Source organism: Zonotrichia albicollis, chromosome 3 (genome assembly GCF_047830755.1).
Source record: "Zonotrichia albicollis isolate bZonAlb1 chromosome 3, bZonAlb1.hap1, whole genome shotgun sequence".
NCBI classification, from domain to species: domain Eukaryota; kingdom Metazoa; phylum Chordata; class Aves; order Passeriformes; family Passerellidae; genus Zonotrichia; species Zonotrichia albicollis.
The window spans coordinates 59,456,229-59,478,651 of NC_133821.1; the positions used below are offsets into that span (position 1 = coordinate 59,456,229).

The 22,423-nt window shown below is 35.0% G+C and overlaps 1 protein-coding gene across 4 annotated transcripts in view; it reads right to left on the bottom strand.

Moving 5' to 3' along the window:
* Nucleotides 1–22,423, bottom strand: part of ADGB (androglobin) — a 99,390-nt gene that overhangs the window by 64,137 nt on the left and 12,830 nt on the right. For 2 of the 4 annotated variants that reach the window (XM_074537581.1, XM_074537579.1), the window contains exons 2-9: nt 22,123–22,267; nt 19,000–19,092; nt 16,622–16,693; nt 15,175–15,363; nt 12,400–12,539; nt 11,036–11,122; nt 9,234–9,445; nt 5,946–6,053 (exon numbers count right to left, since the gene is read on the bottom strand). In XM_074537581.1, the coding sequence (XP_074393682.1) occupies nt 5,946–6,053; nt 9,234–9,445; nt 11,036–11,122; nt 12,400–12,539; nt 15,175–15,363; nt 16,622–16,693; nt 19,000–19,092; nt 22,123–22,267 (1,046 nt within the window). The remainder of the gene's footprint in view (nt 1–5,945; nt 6,054–9,233; nt 9,446–11,035; nt 11,123–12,399; nt 12,540–15,174; nt 15,364–16,621; nt 16,694–18,999; nt 19,093–22,122; nt 22,268–22,423) is intronic. The other 2 variants (XM_074537580.1, XM_026794842.2) reach the window with 1 other exon arrangement.

A 22,423-nucleotide genomic window follows, 5' to 3' on the forward strand; every position in this document is an offset into this window, starting at 1 on the left:
AGACAAAGATGTCTGGTAGTCAGTTCATTCATGTGGAAGGGAAATTAAAAGTCTAAAACATAATACTTGAAATATACATTTCTGGTTTTAAAAAAAAGACATCTCAAAAAGGTAGGTATCTATTTCCCTCTACTTTTCCTTAGTCATCTCAGAAAGTTTGGAGACAAGGTTGGGACACTTGTTTTTCAGAAGAATGTTTTTTAGGAAAAATTTCTTCACAGAAGGAGTTGTTAATCATTGGAACAGGCTATCCAAGGAAGTGCTTGAGCCATCATTCCAGGAGGTATTAAAACTATATGTATATGTGGCACTGAGGAACATGGTTTAGTGGTGGGCTTGCAGTACAGGTTAACAGCTGGATTCAATGAACTTAGAGGTCCTTTCAAACCTAAATGATTCTCTGATTCTATTGTCATCTAAAACTCCAGTAAAATTATCTGTATCTGTCATTGTTCCCCTCAGCTTAACCTCAAATATAGAATAATTGCTTCCTATGTTTAATAAATATTCAACTGGAAGTTGCACTAAGAATAGGTATTTTCTGTGAAATTAAATAAAACATAGCTATCTGCATATAAATAGGTAAGTGTCTGGAAATTACAGTTTATCAGACCTAAAATCTATTTATTTAGAGGGTATGCACCATTTTATTCTCAAAGTATAATATCTTTGCATCTTAAATATTCTTCCAGGAATTCAATTATCCAATTAAATATAAGCTAAAGACAAGTAAGTGTTACTTTCCAATGGATTCTTAGTTTTTCTCACTGCATGCTTGTGATTCCCATGTTAATCACATGTTAATCTTGTGTTAGTTGAGAGTTTCAACTTATTTAAAAGCAAGGCTATAATTAACATTAATATCAGCCCTTACCAATATATCTGATATGTTACAAACACAGCAATATTAGCTATGATGTCCTGCACATTTACAGAACATTATGTGCCAGAAGGCATACCAATCTCATTGCATGTGGGAAGTATCTGAAATAAAAGCATTTAATCAAATATCAGGTGGAATGTAAAGCTGTCATATTTAGTCCAGATGGGTTGTGAAATAAAATGTTTTCAGGGCAGACAATAAAGAGCAATGAACAAATTATTAGAGCATGCAAATAATTAACCAGGCACATAATATCTACTTTAATAATACTATTACAATACTAGCACATTGTGCCAGTAGAGTTAAAAATTGCATATTATTTGATCTTTTTTCACTGTACAAAAAATGAGGATGAGGTATACAAATTATTTGGCACCAAGTGTAATGATGGTTAGTGTGGATTCAGTATTTGGGGAAACTAGTTAAAACTGATAGCTTGATAAAATTGCATAATTAGATGAAAAATTTTATAATACACAGTACAACAAATCAGATTCAGCAAAGCCTATTATTTTATCCATCAGTGTGGATACAGGAATTCTGCAGTGCTTTGCTAAAAATTCTGATTTTATACTTATAAAATATAATTATATAAGAATACTTATGTTTCACATTTGCAGCTTTGCAAATTCTCTTACAGAGAATGAGTACTACAAACCCAAAAAAATGTTTCCATTCCTTTGGAAAGGGAAAGTTAAATTTTAATTGATTGATGTAAAATACACATCCAATCACTTAAAAAGGAAGTTCAGGAATTAAAACTGTTGATTTTAATAGATCTTAACAATTTTTGTTTATCATATGTTTTACATATGAGAAAGAATTTTCTCACTCTTAATGTTTCTTTTAAATATTTATCTATCAAACAAGAGTTGATGATGTAGTATAACTTTCCAAGGATTAATGATGACAGATGAAGACCACAAAGGTGGGTCTGGATCTGAGGACTGGAGAATCTCTCCTATCAAGAAGGGTTAAAAAAGTTTGTATTGTTCAGCCTGGATTAGAGAAGGCTCCATGGAGATCTTAGAGTAGCCTTCCAGTATCTAGAGAGGAGCTTACAAGAAAGACGAAGAGAGATTCTTCTGGCCATGGAGTGATAGAACAAGGGGCAATTGTTTTAACTGACCCCTCTGAAAGAGAGCAGGCTTAGATGAAGAAAGAAAATTCTTTTCTGTGAGGATGTTGAAGCACCAGAATAGGTTGCTCAGAGAAACTGTGGATGTCTCATCCCTGGATGTGTTCCAGGCCAAGTTGCATGGGGGGGCTCTGAGAACTCTGGCTTAGTGTAAGGTATCCCTGCCCATGGCAAAGGCCTGAAACTAGATGATCTTTAAGGTTGCTTCCAACCCAGACCATTCTATGAAAACACAACAGTTGGCTTTCAATATCCTGACCATCAGGTCTGCAGCTCAGATGTTAACTCTGCATATTGGATTTGCTTTGCATATTGGAAGTTTTGAGTTTTCAGAAAAACAACTTGTGTGCTCTTCAGAATTGACATAAATATCATAGAATGATGATATGCTCTTGAAAACCAAAACATTAGGCTTCAGTCCATCTTGCAAATGAAAACTCTTGAATAGGTAAAAGAAAAATTATAAGAATGTTACAGTTATGTGATGTTTATCTCATTGACTCTGATGATTGCAGATCTACTTGAGTTCAGAAACTTCTAAGTATAATAATAATCTCAACACTTCTGTGACATAGAAGATATTGTCTTTAATTACAGAATTTGTATCAAGGTACTATGAGATTAGCAAAATACATGGCTAATTTGTAGAAGAAACTCCCAAATTCCCAGCTAATGACCTTTCAAATGGAATAGCATTCCCTTTCCAGCAGTTCAGAAATTATTAAGAAACTCAGTAGTTTGGAAACCTAAATACAAGCAAAGTGGTGATTCTTTATAGGAACAAGGTGATTGAGCACCTTTTTGCATATAGGTAAAACCTTACAAAGGGAAGGCCTGGTAAAATCATGGCTCAGGCCTGGTACTTAAGCTAAGCAGAAAAGGACTATGGAAAAGTGACTCAGCTGAATTAGAGGCAGAAAAACAAGGTATGTCACCACCACGTGTTCACACCATGGTGTGTGGTGGTTGGTTGAATTATGTCTGTTATGATTTAAAAGTATGTAACTGATAAAGGCCTGACTGCACAATCTTCCTGTTTTTTACCATAAAACAGATCTCCTTCGCACCTGCCTGGGGACCCTGCGTCACTTCAGACTCTCACCTCACAGTACCTTATCTCATATCATATCTATCATATCATATCATATCATATCATATCATATCATATCATCATTTCTTATCATTTCAGTGTAAAAATTGCTCATAAAACAGGGAGATACCCTACGCATGAAAGCGTTGCTACCAGAAGAAAAAGCTGCTGAGTGGAAAAGTACAGATTTTTATACTAAAATGGATCAGTAGGAACACATGAATTGTCTGCCAGAACTTCCCGAAGACTGATTGATAAAGTCAGATCAAAGTCATTCAGATAAGTCCTTTATCAAAGACTAAGTTGGCTGCTCTCAGGAAGAGTTCAGACTGACCATATCAAGGGCTTGTTATTAGCTGGATCCACACAACTGGATGAACAGAGAAACAAGTTCAATGCTTCAATGATCATACTGTGTTTATGGGGTGCAGCAGGCATTGGTCTGACTGTGCAAGTGATTCATAATTGCATATGTTTGTACTGGATCTGGCTGGGATTGAGCTTTCATCAGGGCAGCCCTTGTGGTGCTGTTTTAGGTACATCACCAAAGTGCTGGGGGAAACACACAGTATGTCAGTGACAGCTGAGCCAAGCTCACACACCAATAAATCCTCTGTTTCTCACTCCACCACCCCAGCAAGAACACTGGGCGTGGGCAAAGGGTTCAGTCCTCATTCTCTGCCCCATCCCACTGTGAGGAGTGACCAGGTGGATGGGTGGTGGCTTAGCTGCCAGACAGCATCAATCCATGACAACATTATAGTCCACACAAAATCAAAAGCCTGTAAGAGAAGTTTCCAAGTAATTAGCAGTAACTGGTACTTCACTGTGTCATGAATAAAAAGGTCATTAATATACAATGCAATGAATACAGAAGGTATTGCAATTTTACAAGTCAAATATAAATAATATCTGGAGCAGTTGAATATCTCTTTAGAAATAGTCCATATTTATCACAAAGAAGTTTCCTTGAAATCAACAGTCAGCAGGTAGAGTGAAAGCGTGCAGATGGGAAATAAGCACTTTTATCATGATGGGAGTAAACCACTTTTCAAATCACTTAAAATGAAAAAAAAAAAAAAGAAAAAAAAAAGAAAAGAAAAAAATTTTGCTATATTAAGTTGAGTCCTTGTTACAAAACTCTACCAGAACAATTCAGGAACTTTTCACAACTTCTGCCTCTGGAATCTGACTTTGAATCAAGAACTAGTTTGAGATGTTATTTTATGCACTGTCCTGGGCCACTCTGCAGACCACGTGTCTCATAAAGCCTTTAAGATTTCCCTCTTTTGGCTACACTCTCACAACAAAAATGCATCATAATTCAGTATTATTTCAAACTTCAATTCCTTTTTTTTTTTTTCAGTCTAATAATTTTAAATTTGCTCTGTTACTATAAAGATACCTAGCTCTTACTCTTCTCCAAAAGTCTTTTTTGATTCAAACATAGGATCAAAGATTTCTCTTATCTGTGCATTTGAGACCTGAATTAATCTTTCTAAATAACCTCTTCACAGGACACTATCTGTCTTTCACAAAAAAGCATAAACTGTGCTTTAAGTGGCAGGATAAAGATCTAAATATCATGTCACTTTTCATATGGAAGCACTGCCTCCTTTTTTTTAAATGCTCTTTCACTCCTTTTGCACACTTTCTAGAATACATATCTTAGATCCTTTTGCTTCCCTGTCGCTTTCTTTTCTCCGTTACATGCTTGAGTACTACTTAGTCACTGTACTTATATTCACATGAAACACCTCATTTTCCTATTCCACACCTGCTGCACTAAAGCAAACTACATTCCTGCAATATATTTTAAAATTTATTGCTGTTTAACTCATTTAGTGGTATATAAGGTAGGAGTTTAAATAAATCTATTTGCTGAAGACAAACCATAATCTTGGTTTGCTGCAGTTTAAAATTATTTAAATCACTAATTTTAATCAGGATTCAAATCAAGAAGCAGGAGTACCATTTATGTGGTAAATTTCATTTTTACTTTGCAGTTATTTCCCTTAGGAAGATGTTATACCTATTCTCACCTACTGATTTGCAACTGCAAATCATTCTAGTTAAAGAATGGTTTTTGCTGCTAGTCACATGGAAATGCCACATGTATCCAAACATAAACAAAGTCAAGAGCATGTAAGCTTAATGTACATTTGTGAAAATCTTCCATAGTTTAAGCTAATAAATTTGAAATATTTTGGTTGATGGTTTAGCTGTCTAATTAGTATTAACTTGTGATTTGCTTAAAATGTATTTCCTTGAGGTATTTTGTTTGTTTGTTTGCTTCAGCATTAAATATAAATGCACAAAGCAAGAATTTACTTAATTTTTATGCTCTTACGAATATATCAATACAGAAATCAAATTCACCACTATGTATTTCCTGGACAAAGATTTAAAAAAAATTATATTTACATCATGGAATGAATTTTAACAAACATTTCTTCCACCCCTCCTGCCCGGGCTCCCCTGCCCTTCAACAAAGAAGCATTCCTGCTTTTTCCAATCGCAATTTTGTGTATAAAGTGGATATTGAACAAATAAATTACAAAAGAGGAAGGACTGCTGTTTTTTAAACACAGAACAACTGTAAGACAGTTTGCCACTAAAACAAAGTACTGCAATATACTATTTTTAATCTATGTTGCAGAATAGATTAGAATGACTTCAGTGTGTAATGTGAGCTATAAATAACTACAATTTAAATAAAACCAAAAGTAAATGCAACCTCCCCCCAGTTAAGTTCAAAACAAAATTAAAGCAAATACTTTTGTTTTACATGTAACTCCTGTCTGTATTTTTATCTTCAAAACAATAGGACTTACTTTCAGTTAAGTCCTGAAGGCCTTGGGCTTTTGCCAACTTTCCTGTAGACTTGCCTTTTTCTTTCTCTCCTCCTTTTTTCTTTCCTACTTTTTTCTGCTCTGCTTTTTCTATTAGGCAAAATAAAGATTAAATATTTTTCTTTCTAAGATAAAAACTTTCAGTCATCAAATGTCATACAGTGCAAATGCTTCAATAAGATTTTAGATAAATTTTAAAAACAATCAATCACAAACTCTTTGAAGTCAAGAGTTGAGCTACAATAAAAAAACTAATGTAATTTAATTAAAATAAATAAAAATAAAAAAGTAGTCTTTAAGATGTAAATGAAGATTTATTGAGAAGGAGCCAGAATGGCTTCAGTCCCACCTTTTAGTTATTGCACAATTTTTATGTCCTTACTGCAATATAAGATACCATTGTATTTCTGGCACTGTGCCAAATATTTTCTTCCTATCCTTGCTCTCATGCATTAGTAATTACAAAAAAAACCCCAAAGTCATATAGGCAATGCATAGATTCCCAATGGACATGGAAGAAGAAAGTCTTCCACAGATGAAACATTCTCTGAAGTCTTAGAACTTACAGGAAAAGACTTCTTAAATGCATTAAAAAAAAAATCATAGAATCATGGAATGGCTTGGGTTGGAAAGGACCTTAAAGATCATCTAGTTCCAACCCCCCTGCTGTGGTCAGGGACACCTTCCATTAGAGCAGGTTGCTCAAAGTCCCATCCTGGCCTTGAACTCTTCCATGTACTGGGCAACCAGAACTTGTTTGGGTAATCTGTGTCAGGAACTTCCTATTGTCAGAAAGAATTTCCTTCTAACACTCAATCTAAACCTGCTCTCTGTGAGTTTAAAGCCATTCACTCTTGTTCTACCACTACATGCCCTTGTAAAAAGTCCTGTTGCAGCTCTCTGGTAGGACCCTCTAAGTCCTGGAAGGTGCTATAAGGCGTTCTCCCTGAAGCTTTCTCTTGTCTAGGCTGAACAATCCCAGCTCTCTGACTGCCTTCATAGGAAAGGTTCTCCAGCCCTCTGATCATCTTAGTAGCCCTCCTTTGGACTCATTCTAACAGGATCACGTCTTTCTTGTGCTGGGACCCCAGAGCTGGGTGCTGCACTCCAGGTTGGGGTCTCACAAGAGCAGAGTAGAGGGGGAGACTCACCTTCCTTATCCTGCTGGCCACACTGCTTTGGATGCAGCCTAGGATACAGCTGCCTTTCTGGGCTGTGAGCACAGACTCTTGGCTCATGTACTGCCTCTCATCCACCAGATCCCCCATGTCCTTCTCCACAGGCCTGCTCTCAGTTCTTCTTCCAGTCTGCACTCATGCCTCAGATTGTCTCAATCCAGGTGCAGCACCTTGCACTTGGACTTTCTGAACCTCATTAGATTCTCATAGGTCCAATTCTCAAGTTTGTCCAAGTCCTTTTGGATGACATTCCTTCCTTCCTTTGTGTCAGCTGCACAATACAGCTTCACAGAATCACAGAATGCTTCAGGAGGAAAAGGATCACAGTGGGTCATCTGGTCTAACCTCCCTGTTCCACCAGGGTCATACTAGAGCACATGGCACAGGACTGCATCCAGACAATTCTTGAATATCTCCAGTTTAAAGCAATTCCCAGAGAGGGAAAATCTACCACCTCTCCAGGCAATGTGTTCCACTGCTCAGTCACTCACACAGTAAAGAAGTACTACCTTATGCTCAGGTGGAGCTTCTTTTGCACCAGTTTTCACCCATTGCCTCTTTTGATATTGTTCAGCACCATGGAGCAGGGCCTGGTTTCATCTTCTTGGAACCCTTCTTTTAGATACTTATACACATTGATGAGGTCCCCTCTCAGCTGTCTCTTCACAAAGCTGAATAGGCCTAGCTTCCCCAGTCTTGCCTCGTCAGGATGTTCCAGTCTCCCAGTGATCTTCATTGCCCTCTCTGCTGGACTCACTCAGGAGCTTCATGTCTGTAATGTGCTGAACAGTCCAGGACTGGACACAGCATTCCAGATACAGACTGAGGGAAGGGGCAGGATCAGCTCCCTTGCTCTGATAGGACTGCTCTTCTTAATGTATCCCAGGACATCATTGGCCTTCTTGACCCCCAGGGAACACTGCTGACTCTGGGACAGCTTGTTGTCCACCAGGATCCCCAGGTCCTTATCCCTCATGGTGACATGGATGGCTTTGTGTCATCCAAACATTAATCTCAAACATCAACAGAACATCTCAACAAAGTTTTTAGCCTCAGAGTTGGAGATTACAGAGCTGTATCAGACACAATGGCTCCCTGATTCTTAGCTATTTCAGTTACTAATGAATTTTTAAGTCTTAGGCATGATTACATTTACTTAGTTTTAAGGGAAAAAAATGACAGCACCCTGTTGGATGAACAACAGTGCTATTGCTACTGACATGTCCAATCCAAACTCTGAAATATCTACCCCACTGATGGCTGGGTGAAAATTATAGCAGTATTTCCTAAGAAGAGAGAATACTACCTCAGACAGGTAACTTCTAAGACTTTTATAACACTTTAGACATTGGGACATAATATTTGGATTCAAAGCGAGGAAGTCAGTGATTTTTCTGAAAATCTAGGAAGAAATAGAAATTTTAGCATGTGATTTGTACTCTCCAAAGGCATGAGAAGTGTTGTGAAATGCACCCATGACTTCAAGTTAAAAACAGCAACTAAGAAAACTCATTCTCAAATAAAAAAAAGAAGAAGAATATACTGGAACAAACTGGTTTATAAATCTAAATTTTTAAATTTAAATGTAAATAGAATTAACAGCTCTTAAAGAAAATTATTGCATATACATAACAGAATAAAATAAAAATTGCAATAAATAAAAATGCAGGTAGATGTTAGAACATATTTGTCATAACTGCGTAGATAATCACACTTTACAACACCCATTATGAAGTATATAATTAATTGATGGTCAGAGCAGTGTTGCCTTTGGAGAAACTGTGACCTCTCTGATTGGTATCTCTCTGCAAGGAACTCGATTTTAGAGAAATGACTGTGACATGAAGCTGAAAAAATCTCTGCCAGAAAGGGAAACTATTTTTATAAAATAAAATACTAGTACTGCTTTTCATGACATCTATAGCTAAAAAAAAGTATTTTGAATATACATCATTGCAACATGTTTGGCGAAACAACAAACCCACAGAGTTGTATGTGGCAATATATGCAAAATATACTTATTTGAAACAGAGATAATGCTAACTTTATTTAAGCTTGGCCTACAAAGATTAGACTGTGTGAAATTACAGACCTTTGCTAATGTTACCGGCTGTCTCTGCTCTCTCAGTTGAATCTGGCAGCTTATTCACAGATGACTGTTCACTTTTTAACTCTGAGTCCCTGGTTTCTTCAGTTTTTGTATCATCCTGAGTAATCTCAAGTTCTGGAGACTTTCTCTCTGGCAATGTGAATTCTGGCACAATCTCTTTCAAAAAGCCCCAAACTTTGTCCAAGTATTCAGGCCTTTAAGAGAAAACACAAATGTATATGTCAATGGTAGAGATATTTCCAAAAAAGAGAAGAAATTTAGACAGCACTATACCACAACTGACAGTCCAACTCTAAAAAATGCTACTGAGTTATTTTAGAAGATACAACACCCTCTGTATCAGAAATATTTGTTGAGACAGCTTATGAAAGGCCCATAAAAAAAGAGATGGTGGTTAGAGATGCATGCAAATAAAGCATCCTTTCTCAAGATTTTTGGTAGATACAAGTTGTGACAGAGAAATTTGCAGACTACTTTACAACTACACCATATAATAGTGTGATTCTATCTCTGTGTATTAAAAAGCGTCCCAAATGAGACTCTGCATGACCCTGTTTGAGGGGTCATGCAGAGTCATGCAGGGTACCCAAAGGTACTTCCAAACTGGAAAGTTTTTGATATGATGTAACAGTTGCTGTCATGTTAATCTTCCACAGAAAGTCATTCCAGAAATAATCTCAAACAGGGTCATGCAGAGTCTCATTCAAGCTAACTGCATTCAACTTTTTTTTAAAAAATGAAATAGTGATTGTAAAATGAGATAAAGTCATCTTAGACTACAATTCCAAAGACTCTGTAGTATTCACATTCTCATATTCCACAATATAATGTATTTGTAGTAAGTGAATACTGTTTTTTGCTGTTGAAGTTGTAAAACTAACTATAGAAAGAAATAAAATTTAGGCTACTTAGATTTTTAAGTCCATGAGCTACATACACACTACTGTAGGACACAAATATATCAAAAACCTAAATTGCAAGCGTAGCTTGAGACATAAAAATTACTGAAAATTTGAATAAAATATTCTTTGACTGGAATTATTTATTAGCAAAATATGGTTATAAATAAACAAGAATATCTAAGTAAATTATATATAAACCATAACTATTTGTTATCTAGATTTTCATTTGAATTTATATAACAAAAGGCAAAAAAAGGTATAAGTCAAAAGAAAAAATCTAAATATTTAGTATCAGTAGCTGGGTAATTAATTTAGTAAAAAGAGTATCAAGCTGAAAATCAGAATGTCTTTCTTTAAAAATAAAAATTGAACATAAAACACATAGGAAACAAAAAAAATGTTATTATAGTTAGGAAACACTATTTTTTGTTGAAACTAGAAGTCCGCCAACTGTTACAATTTGAAGGGTGCAAACAGCATACTAGCTGACACTGATTACTTCATATTCATGATATATACTTTCTATGGTATATTCAGATATAAAATTATTATTATCAGCAGACATTTTAATACTGCATACTAAATTCAACAGATTTCTCTAACCTTGTTTTCCTTTTGCTGTTTAATATTAGTTAAATTAATTTATAAAGAATAGGCATCAGCATGATAAATAGCTTTACAAAAAACTGTATGACTTACAAAGAAAAACACAATAAAATTGCATTTCTCAAAGGTACATTACCCAAGTGCCTGAACTATAAACCATTCACTTTCCAAAATTGATGGTGAAGAACTTCTAGGGCTTAGCTTTATTTTTCATAATGCCTTACAGAATTAAATATTAAAAAACTGACACATAAATTGTTTAACAAAAGAACTTACTGGATAGGAATAACTTCTGGTATCCATCCAGTCAGTGTTTGCATAACTGTAAATTCTTCCATCTCCCTTCTTCCAGTTGCATATATACTATAAGACAAAAGCAGACTTTTTACAATTATAATGTTACCAACTGCAGTAAACCCTCTAGTCTACATTACTTTCTGTAGTAAGACCACGTAATAAGGAATAAGATCATACAGAGAATAGTTTGATGAAAAACAAGTAATTACTTGCAATTTTAGGAGTTTTCCAAACCACTGCTGACTACTCCCCTACAAAGTCAAAGCATTCACATCAGGTCCATTATTTTAGTGCTCCCTCTGGAACAATGGCATTCTTTTCACCTTTGTTAGCAAGCATACTATGTATACTTGCACACAGTTGCAGGGTTGGAGATGTGGGTTTGAAATTCCTTGTGCTAAAACAGGGTTATGATTCTATAACTTACATTTGCTAGCAGCTTCTCTAGCTCCCAGGTTATTCTGAACAAGCTGGTTCACTCTGGCTGGTTCACTTCCACTCCAGCAAAGTTCACTCTTTCAAACTGGCACTGCTACTCTCTGGAGAGGTTTCCTGAGAGGACCAAGGCCAAAGATGCCAGCACTTGTATGGCTAACCCTTGTGCTCTGGAGAAATGCAGTATGTCAACCACATTCCTGCAAGCAGGGTTTCCTAACAGGCACCTCTTGGCAACGCCTTAGCCTGTGTCAATATACTTTTGGTGACTCTTCTGGCAAACATAACTTGATATGACAAAAACAGGGAAGCTTCGCTACCCAGATGTGTGTTTTGAATTATTTTCTCAAACTTATTCATTTAAACTATTGATTTTCATTCATCGTTCCATAGGAACCCATAGCCATAATTGTCAATTACTGCATCATAGGCCACCTTCTACTTTTCCAGACAGTTCTAGGGAAGTAGATCACTGTACACAACGGCACAACTGTAGCAAAGGTATCAAAAGAAGCTCACAAAACTCTGCTTTCAACATCAGTTGAGTCAATATTGGTCAAGGCTCACAATAACAATTTCATTAACAGTTCACAGGTACTTCTGTTTGGCAGGAAGCCACATGTGAAGTTGTCAGGAATATAGTCAAACAAATGAAGCAAATAATGAGAGTGCTCCAGTTTCTTTGTAAGTTTTCTGTGAATAAATTTGCAAACACATCTAAAAATGAATTCTGTGCCTTCTGTAGCTGTAGAGGATTTTGTTTTACCGATTTGCAGTGTCAGCTTTTGGAAGTGCATAACTGTCATTACAAAACGTAGCAAAATACATTTCTTAGTATACTAAACCAACTTTTTTCTGTTACCATGTGACTTCACAAAACAAACCAAAAGTGAAATGACAAAACATACCTAGTATTTGCTAACTTAATTATAGCTTTGGACAGCAACATTGGCCAAAGTTCATTTTGGCTGGTTGTAGCTGGCAATAATAAATTCTCCTCTTCACTGAAAGGCATAGTGTCATCCACAATGATCTTTCTCCAGCACCCCTGTGATAGGGGAAGGGGAGAAAAGCAGAAAGAAAATAATTAGTTTGTGGTCTGGCAAGTAAAGAGTATGCAAGAGAACTTTTAATGCTTTCCCAAGATACCAATTCTACTGTAACTCGATTTACATCACAGATGGCTTTAAAAAAAGTTCTCACATAATTTATGAGAAACATGGAAACAGCATTCATAGCATTTTCTTACTGTTCTGACTTATTTGTTCCAGAGATTAATCTAATTGCTGCTATTTCCAAATATATTTCATCTCATATGTGTAGTGCATCATGTGCATGCATTCAGCACTGTTTCTTCAGCTGCCATGACAGATGCCTGAGAAACACTAATGATTAAAAAAAGGCTTAACTAAGATAGCAGTTTTTAAAATGTCTCTTTAGATATCAGTCTGGAAAATACTTGTGACATAAGCAGTCCCCCTTGCTTCCCAAAAACTACCTGGGAATACTGACTGCAGTTAGTCTCCTGTTACACACTACAACACTATTTTGTAGAACACAATACTAAACAACACAAAATGATCAAATGTAAAAAAAAAATAGAAAAATATAGATATGTGTATTTAAAAAAAAAAAATCTGTATTTCCAGGATAAGAAACAAAAGGTAAGACAAAGTACTGTATCTCCAATACCAGATACTTCATTAGTAAACTGAGCTAATTTTCCACAAAATAGTCTTGTCTACCATTCTTCAAATAAAACTCTCTGTCCTAGTGATAAAGATATAATAGAAAATAGGTGGGCCAATAGCAAATACTTCTCTTAATTTACCCAAAAAATGATGAAGAATGACCAAATCACTAAAGTGTTCACCATTTGTTATCAGAGAGTGCAAAACTATTGTCCTCTGCTTGTAACTAAGCTATGGATTCAAGCTGAAATGACAGCTGATTAATGCTATGAATTCTACAGGTCTAAGGAGAAAAAAAATTTAGTCCAGAGATCAAAGATATTCAAAAATCATAAAAGAAGCTAATATTTTTAAGGATAAGAACCATTTTGTGACAACCAAAACAAAATATCTAAACTTCCCTAGTTTGAAAAGGACCTAGTCAGGGATATGATAACATATTCATCTCCTCTCCCAATAATTGCTGAAGTTTACTAGGGAGACCAGAACAAGTTGATAAGTAAAGGAAAAGAAATTAAAAAAAAATAAAAAAGTGGGGCAGGTCTACAGATGAAAAAAGTGAGAAAAAAATAACTACAAGTTCAATAAACCTCAGGAAGGCAAAGTGAAAGTAGAACGTAGGATGGAATTTATATATTTTGTCAAATATGTGAAAAAAAATTATTATCCACAGGTTTGATGTTGTGTACAACAATGTCTTCAGGACTCAGTGCAGAACATTAGTGAAATAATTTCATTATTCTTCCACCTTTTGCACTCTTTTTCATTTATTTTTCTACTTTCTCCTATGAAATATATTTCTCCTCTGTCTCTTCTGATATTTGTCTTTCCTCATTTGCACATTTTGTTTAAACATCCAACAGGTGACCCTCTTTTTTCCTGTTTTTCTTTCTGTAAAATACAGCTGTATACCCAGAGGAAAAAAAATTGAATAAACACACAGGCCCGAACAAAATAAAAGACAAAGAGTGTACCAAAAAGTGACAAAAGTGACAAAGAGAATGAAGCACTGGTAACTCTTGGATATGCTTTAAAATGTAGTCTTTTACCACATGCATTCATAATACCTGCAGCATTAAATTCACACACAGAATAAAGTCTTCTGCTGAGGAACTTGGACAATACAATTTGTGCCCTCTCAAACTCATGGAACTCATTTCTATATGAAATATAAGTTATTCCACAAGTGAAGGCAATAGTAAAGGGTGAGGAAAGCACAGGCATGTAAATCAGGTAAGTGTTCCCCTTACAGAGAAGGTCACTTTCAAGTTTTTGTTTCCAACTGACTGTCTCAGAAATATTTTCAGCTTTGGGCAACTGGAAGTTTAGTAGGGTTAGTTATAGGTCTTAGCATGCTGTGACATTTTCTGTTTCCAAAAGGCAAATGTAACTGAAATAACTCAAACAACATAGGTAACTTTTAGATGTCAGTTCTTTTACATGTTACTATTTCTCTATTAAAATGAGGCTCAATATGCAATTAAGTGTTCCCTGTTGACTTCCAAATGTGTTAAGAAATTATCTATTATCTTTAGAAACCCTTGGGATGTTTTAATTTTACCAGTACCTCTTCAGAAAATGGTCTTCACACTGGAAGTATCTAACTATCTTTAAACACATTTAGAGACAAATAGCTCTGTAAAGTCAGGCAACTGAATTACTTAAATATAAAAAGAAAAAAATCAGCCTAATACAGCAGAGGTGTGGGCCACATGTTTGACTCTACTAAGCATTTGCATCAAACCTACAAAACTACAAAAATAAAATATTGCCTTTGCAGGTAATAATACTTCTATCAGGCCACAAGTTGTGCAACAATCACATGAACTGTAAGAGACATTTTAATTAACAAACATTCAAATCAACAATTTGTCAGTTTTTCTACTCCTAAAAATCTATGTATTTTCAATAATAAAATGTATGCCCAGTAACCATTAAAATTTGCCATGCTAGCTGCATCGTATTTTTATATTGTTGGAGGAAACCACTCACCATCCAATAAAGTTTCAATGCATATTTTCCAAATTTATTGTACACTATTATGGGTTCCTTGGCAGATTTACATAAGCCATAAATGTGTTCCCAAGGTTTCCAAACAACTGTAGGTGTTTCACTATTTAAGGAATTTTCATTATATATCCTCCAGAGAGCATAGATTTCACTTACAATCCATCTCATCAGCTAAAACAAGAGAAAAATAGAAAAAAAGAGATTTTTCAAGTAACAGATTTTGAAAAAAATATGAAGCTATAATGATCGAAGAATAAACTAGATCCTGTTGTAAATAAAAAAGTGACATAAAAATACAGCTGTAGTTTAATGGAAAAATTAGTTTCGCTGTTACAACTTCTCTTAAAATCATTACAATAACTATCTACAACACAAGACTTCATGCAACTAAGTAAAGGCACAATATAAATAAAGGTATTAATCATTTAACAAAGACAAACTAAGAAATATGATCTTAAAATAAATTATGTTACAGGGCTTGTGAGTTTTCACTTGTTTAATTGCTTTTTAAAAGCCAGCTGCTAAAATAGTCATTATTTGTACTCAGTAAAGGAAATCCTAAATTATTAAATATACTTAAAATTCTTTAATTGTTAAAATAAGAACTTAAACTAATCATGTTTTATACATGAGTTTTTATGATATGCAGATTTATGATGTATACAGTACTTTCACAATAAAAGGATATATCCTTTTATTGTGAAAGTAGTGTATACACCATAAAAGGACTATAAAAGGATTTATGTATACTGGAATGAAAAAAACCTTTTACTACAAGAAATGTGCCCTAAAATTAATAATTGGTTCTATGGACATTCTAAGAAACTTGTCCTAGAATAAATTAGTGGTTTTTCAGACTTGAAAATTGACATGACCTGTTTTCTGGTGCTTCTTCCTTTATATTTCTGGTGCTGAATTTTGAATTTGCATTAATGTACTGAATGAAATAGAAATTATTAAGTAATACTACATTCAGTAAGGCACTCAGATGACTTGGTTCCATCTGGTTTACATTTTTTCCATGACCTGCAGGAACTCAGTAAACCTTTATTCAGCTCTGGAGAGAGAGAAAAGACTGGATCACAGACATTTGCACACACATGCAGGCCCACTAGGACTTCCAGAAAGTTTGAGTAAAAATTAGAAATCCTTTATAACATAGCCTTTATTTACTCTTTTCTTTAGACAACATCATCCAGCTGGAAAACCTCTCACCATAACTGATTTTTCAGCTTCTAAAAAAGATAAACACTAATTATAATAATCTAGATAATTTCTTGCAACTTAATCCCCTTCATTCATTTTCCACTTAAAAAACTTCTCACAACATATTTCTTTTTTGTAGGAATTTGGAGTGAAATTCAAAAAGTCAAAGAAAGCTAAAAAGGAAATAATTTTTTTTAAGGGATCTTAATGAATTTTCACCTACCTCACAACAAAATATGTGCTCATTTGCTGAAACAAGGTCAAATGAGGTTTCATTTTGGACTATCACAGGAACCTAGTAGAAAGTAAATCAGTTAGGTCCATAACTAAATTATCTGGAGAAAATTAAATTAACATTAGCATTTAACAGCAGTGGACATGAAAATGTTGGACATCTGGCAAGCATTCATTACACATTTGAAAACTAGAAGTGATCATCTTGTAGATGGTTTGGTATTTCTTTATACAACTTCCTTAAATATAAGTTCAGATTTTTAATAAATTATTATTATTATTTTTACCAGGAGATTTAAAGAGTATCAAATTTAATAATTACATCAGTAAATTGAGATGCCCTCAATTTCTTAAGATATTTGCAGTTCTGCATTTAAATCATGATCATAATGCTGTCTCATACTTTGAGATTCCCTTAGCCACTCACCAGGGTTCACTGGGATTTATTTGCTCATGGTCAGTTAGTGGTAATGTCTGAACAGCAACTTCATCATATCTTCGGCTGCATTATGTTGTGTTCATGAATATTTTCTTCTTGTACAGCCCATTTCCTTTTTGTAAGCAGTTTAGTAATAACAGACTGGGATTGCAGTTTATTGAACTAAATGTATCTGTGCCTCTCATCATGTATTGGTGTTCATTGCTTGATTCTTTGATTACCACAATATTGGCTTGTTTATGCTTTCTTTTAGAGTTAAAAATATATCAGGTAACAAATAATTCTTAATAGCCTTTCATCACTTGACATTTATATTAATTTTTATATAAAATCTTTTGTAATCATTGCTTGTTGATTCAAAATATATTGGACCAAAAGAAGCATCAAGGTTTTAATCAGGTCCTAAAGAAAACAAATGCTTTCTTCATCATACTCCAGAGACAGATTTGAAAAGCTGTTTTAAATACAGATACATGTTTCCATGACTTTCTGGGCTGCCAGCTCTCTTGTCCTCATCTTTCAGATACCTCCACTCAGTTTATGCATTTTGGCAGTGTTTCCTATCCAATCTTTTGGTCTTGTCAATTACTCCTCTGACCTCTCCCCCTCTCTCCATTAAAAATTAAACTTAGTTCTGTTTAGTGTCTAGTTAATAAAAAATGGAACTGACAAGCTGACAAAAGGAAAACTGACAACCCTGAAAAAGTTGGAAGGGTGGTCCAAGTGCTTTAAAACTTCAAAATATGATCTGAAGCAAATCACATAAACCCTTAGATTGGTAACAGCATTGGAGAACACTTACCTCTGAAATATGAGGCTGTTTGTTTTCTCTGCAATTAGTTTTAAAGTTTTGCACAATTTTAAAATGCTTGCAGACAACTACTGTCAAAGACATGTACTCTGTGTAGCCCAGAAAAATATGATAGTTGAAGTGAAAAAAAGTAATGTAGTTCTGGTAAAGCTAGTTCATGGTTTCAGGACAAATATGAGTACTTCAGACACCTGCTCAGGTGGAACATATAGAAATTTTTCTGCCATGAGAGTAATTCTGAACTGAGAATAGAGAAATAGAAGGCATCTATAAAAAACAGAAAGGCATCTCTCTGTCCAGTTGTCTTCCAAATGAACATGGCAGTCAAAAAGTGAAGCAGATTTGGGGGCATACACAACCATGATGTTTTGCACCAGAAAGTGCTGATCCATGGTGGTCTTATCCCATTAATAAATTTAATTAATAATTAAATCTCAGATTCTGTACAGTATAATTGAGAATGCTATTATTATGCTAACTGTAAAGAATGGGATTAGTATAGGTAGTGTTATGTCCTTTTAGAAACCTGTGTTGTGTGGCATCCAGCAGGCCTCTGAGTCATCCCGTCAGCATTCTGTGCAGATCCCATTCATTTTGGTTTTGCTGAACTATGATACAATTTGAGCTACGAAAGAATATTCTTACAAGAAAATAACCCTGCTCTCAATTTCTGCTGTAAAATGAAAGGAAGAACTTGCTGCTGTGGTTAGATAAAGTCAAGGAGATGAAGGTGATGTAATTGCCAGAAAGGAGCAGGAGCTGCCTGCAGGCTCCTCCATCACCATCAGCAGTATGAGCTCACCCTGGGCTCAGGGTTTCCAGTACCAGGGCTCAGCAGAGGAAGTTTGTTCAATAGGTAAAAGCCACTTGACCATGCAGTCAGTCCTGTCCTGGAGACCAGCACTAGTGCACCTTCATCTTTCATGACCATGCAAGCAGCACAGCTGAGCTGTCACACAGGTCACTGAGCCCTTTTGTACACCGGTCTCCAGGACAGGACTGTCCGCATGGTCAAGTGGCTTTTACCTGTTGAATAAACTTCCTCTGCTAATTTCACTCCACTTTTCACAAGTTAGGCAATTGGGATTTTTTCATCATGACCTTGCTTGTTTCTTACCTCTTTTGTTAAAAACTCTTGTGGACGTTTCCATGAATGCACTTTTAAGGATGCTGGCAACTTTATTTTCCCTTCAGGATCATCAAATGCAGGCTGCACAAAACATGCATGAACAAAAATGGACCATCTTTAAAAATTAGAGTATTCTATCTTCCATGAGATTTAAAATATATTGTTCACAGGATAATTCACTTAAGGAACAAAATAGCATAAAAAAGAACTAATAGTATATACAACGAAAAAAAAAAAAAAGCCCAAAGCCCAAGATGAAAATGCAGCACAAAAAATGCACCACCTCTAGTATTCAGAGAAGCTTATATGGTCTGCACTTTCCAAGATGTCTACATGAAATTATTCTTTTTCTTTTCCCCTTTCAGAAAGATCTCCAAAAAAGCTTAAATTTTTAAGTCAATTACTCTTCTGTAACCAAGCTATTCCTATGTACTTTTTCTAACTCACTTATTTCTATAGCTTTTAAGTTGAGCACTGAAAGTAAATATCTAAAGTGATTATGAAGAAACAAAAAACTCATGTTCCATGCATTTAGCACTGCCATAGAAACCAAAGAGAGCTATAATTATACAGCGTGAATTAGCCTATTAAAAAGAGAGGCTCATACAGTTTTCAAAGTTGCATTTTTAAGTGATGCTTATCCTCCCTGAGCACAGAAGGCGTGAGGATATACGCTGTCTGTTTACTTACTGGCACAACGTGGGATGGGGACATGCCTCTGATACAGGTTGTGCTGACTGAGAAGCTTATCAGTTACATGGATAATGCTTTTTATTTGTGCCTGGATTTTCAACAGTTTTTAGGCATATTATATATTTGTGAGTGTTTCATAGTCTATGGTGCACTCTGTCTTCTACAGACCAGAGAAAGAGTTGCCGGGAACAAAAATCTGTGATACTCTGAGTCCTTAATGATTAAAGAAAGACAAAACAAAGTGCATCAGAAAAGCATAAAAACCAAACACAAACCAAAGACCCCCAAATAACTTTTTCCCCATATTTTTTTTTCATTGTGTAAGTTCCTTCAACATGATAATCTGCAACAACCTATTTCAGTACCTGAAGGAAAAAAGAGAAGCTGGGGAGGAGGGGAGGGATTGAATGTTTTAGGAATACTTTATTTTTTTTTTTCTGAAAGCTTAAAAAATTTCTTGGAGCCCGGACAATACAAAACTGTATTAACAGTGTTTATAGTCTGCTTTGAGAGACATCCAACCCTGACTTCATGGCATAACAGGAAAGTTTAGCTCTTAAACACTAGATAAACCAGAGAAAGGAGACAGATGGGAATGACATGATGCTATGCAAAGTTAAAAAACAAAACCAAAACAAAACCAAAAGACTCCAAACAAACAAAAACAAAGAAACAAACAAACCCCCACACCTGGAAAGACACAACCTTTCTTTAGCTTACTAGTGCAAAAAATTTTTTGAAGCAGAATATTATAGGTCCAGGCTGAAAAAATCAAGTTTTAACTTATCAAGTTTAAACTAGTCTTTTATTTAAGGTGGCTATAAGAGGCAAGTGCCAAGTCTCAGGGGTTCATGCTCTAAGGACTGGAGTCTCAACCACCAGTTCTACAGGAAGGACATGGAAGAAATGAGCACAAAAGACAAAGACAAGATCAAATGCATAATCTCAGGAGCACAGTGCACAGCTATAAGAGAGAGCATTGTGTTCAGGTGGTTGGTAAAAGACTTTCAGTGTTACATGGAAAGACATCACTTCAGGTTGACTTCTTTACCCACACAAGAAAATAGGACTGTTTATATTCATGTTCCAAGTGTACTTAAAGGTTCTGGTTGACATTACTAATTTTGTTTCCAGCTGAACCTATTTGATGTTGAATTCTGACTATCTGCTTGAATCAAAAGAGGTCATATTACAAAATACTTTACATCTGTAAATTCATCTGCTGTGACTGGCATGTAATTCCTTTAAACATGTAAAAGAAGCAATGTTTCATACAGCTTGTAGCTGAAGAACTGAAGAGTCCAGTAAACAATTCAGAAGATCTCTTGTGCTAAAATAGAAGAAAGGTTTTAATATATAGTTCATTTGAAGTTTATGTATGATAATAATGTCTGGTAGATCTGAAAATTAGTGCTAGATAAATGTTTAGTACAGCCCAAAAGACACCAAAATTGGTAAAGGAACAGGAGAAGGACACAAAGGAAAACTATTTGCTTGACAAGTTAAGACAGTCTTCAGTACAGAATGTATATCTTCTCTCAAAACAATACCTTGGCCCCATAGGAATATAATATATTCAACCTTAGGATAATAAAAAAGATAATTTAGAAATATAAATGGAAACATAAACATAGTACACAAGGGGACATTCAGAATAAATTTATTAACAATGCAGAATGTGCATGTGAAATAGGTGATAAATCATTGTATTTATTGCATTTTAAATTTAAATTTAAGGTGCTGAGTTTAAGAATTTTTTTAAGAAATAAATTTACTACTACTCTGTATAGAAGACCCATACACTCTGCAATGATAACCAGTGTGAAGGAGTAAAAATCAATGAGATTTTTAATTCATTCCAAAGTTGGAAAACAGGAATTTTTCAACATCTGGCAGCTGCTCACTTTCTGCAAAATGACAATATTCTTTCGAATCATTCTGTACATTCTAGAACTGCAGACAGTGTTTCACATGTCCAGAAACTGCAGTGTACAAAAGTAAGTATTTCAGCATCCATTTCTGCCATAAAAAAGTCCAATGCACGAAACCTTTTGAGCCCACAGAAACTGCAGTGCCCTGAGGAGTGTGTCAGTGCCCTGACATACTACAACAGTTCAGCTGTTCCCACATCCCCAGGTTTAGTTATGCTATGAAATAGATTTGAGGGTTGTATTTTTTAAACCATTAATGTGCACACAGATATGTTAACAGATCATTTTAAAAGCAGCAAATAAACAATGCACAATTGTTTCTAATTTATTACTGTAGTTTAGTAAGGAACTACTCAAACATATTGAAAACATATGATTGAAAATAAATATATTTATCAGTAACACATTATTTAGAAGTTGTGGCAAATACTCTATTAAATACAAGTATAAAAAATGAAATAGAAATAATATGTGTCACACAACTTACTGAAATTTGACCTTTTCCAGGTTTTTCTTTTCCAGCTTTTCCAGTATCCCATTTTTCTGCATTGATGTCTGCATCATTCCATTCTGGCCAAATAGGAAATCTCCACTTCTCATTGGAACCAGCTTCCTTGGAAAGCATAGATGGCCTGGAAAACACAAAAAAGCATAAATAAAAATGAACAGCATTATTAGATAAGGGTAGTAGAAAGTATTTTATCTTATAAAATGTTATTTTTGTAATGTAATAGGAATTTTAGTGCTTTTAACTATGTTAACTTTTTGTCACTAAGATAAGCATACTT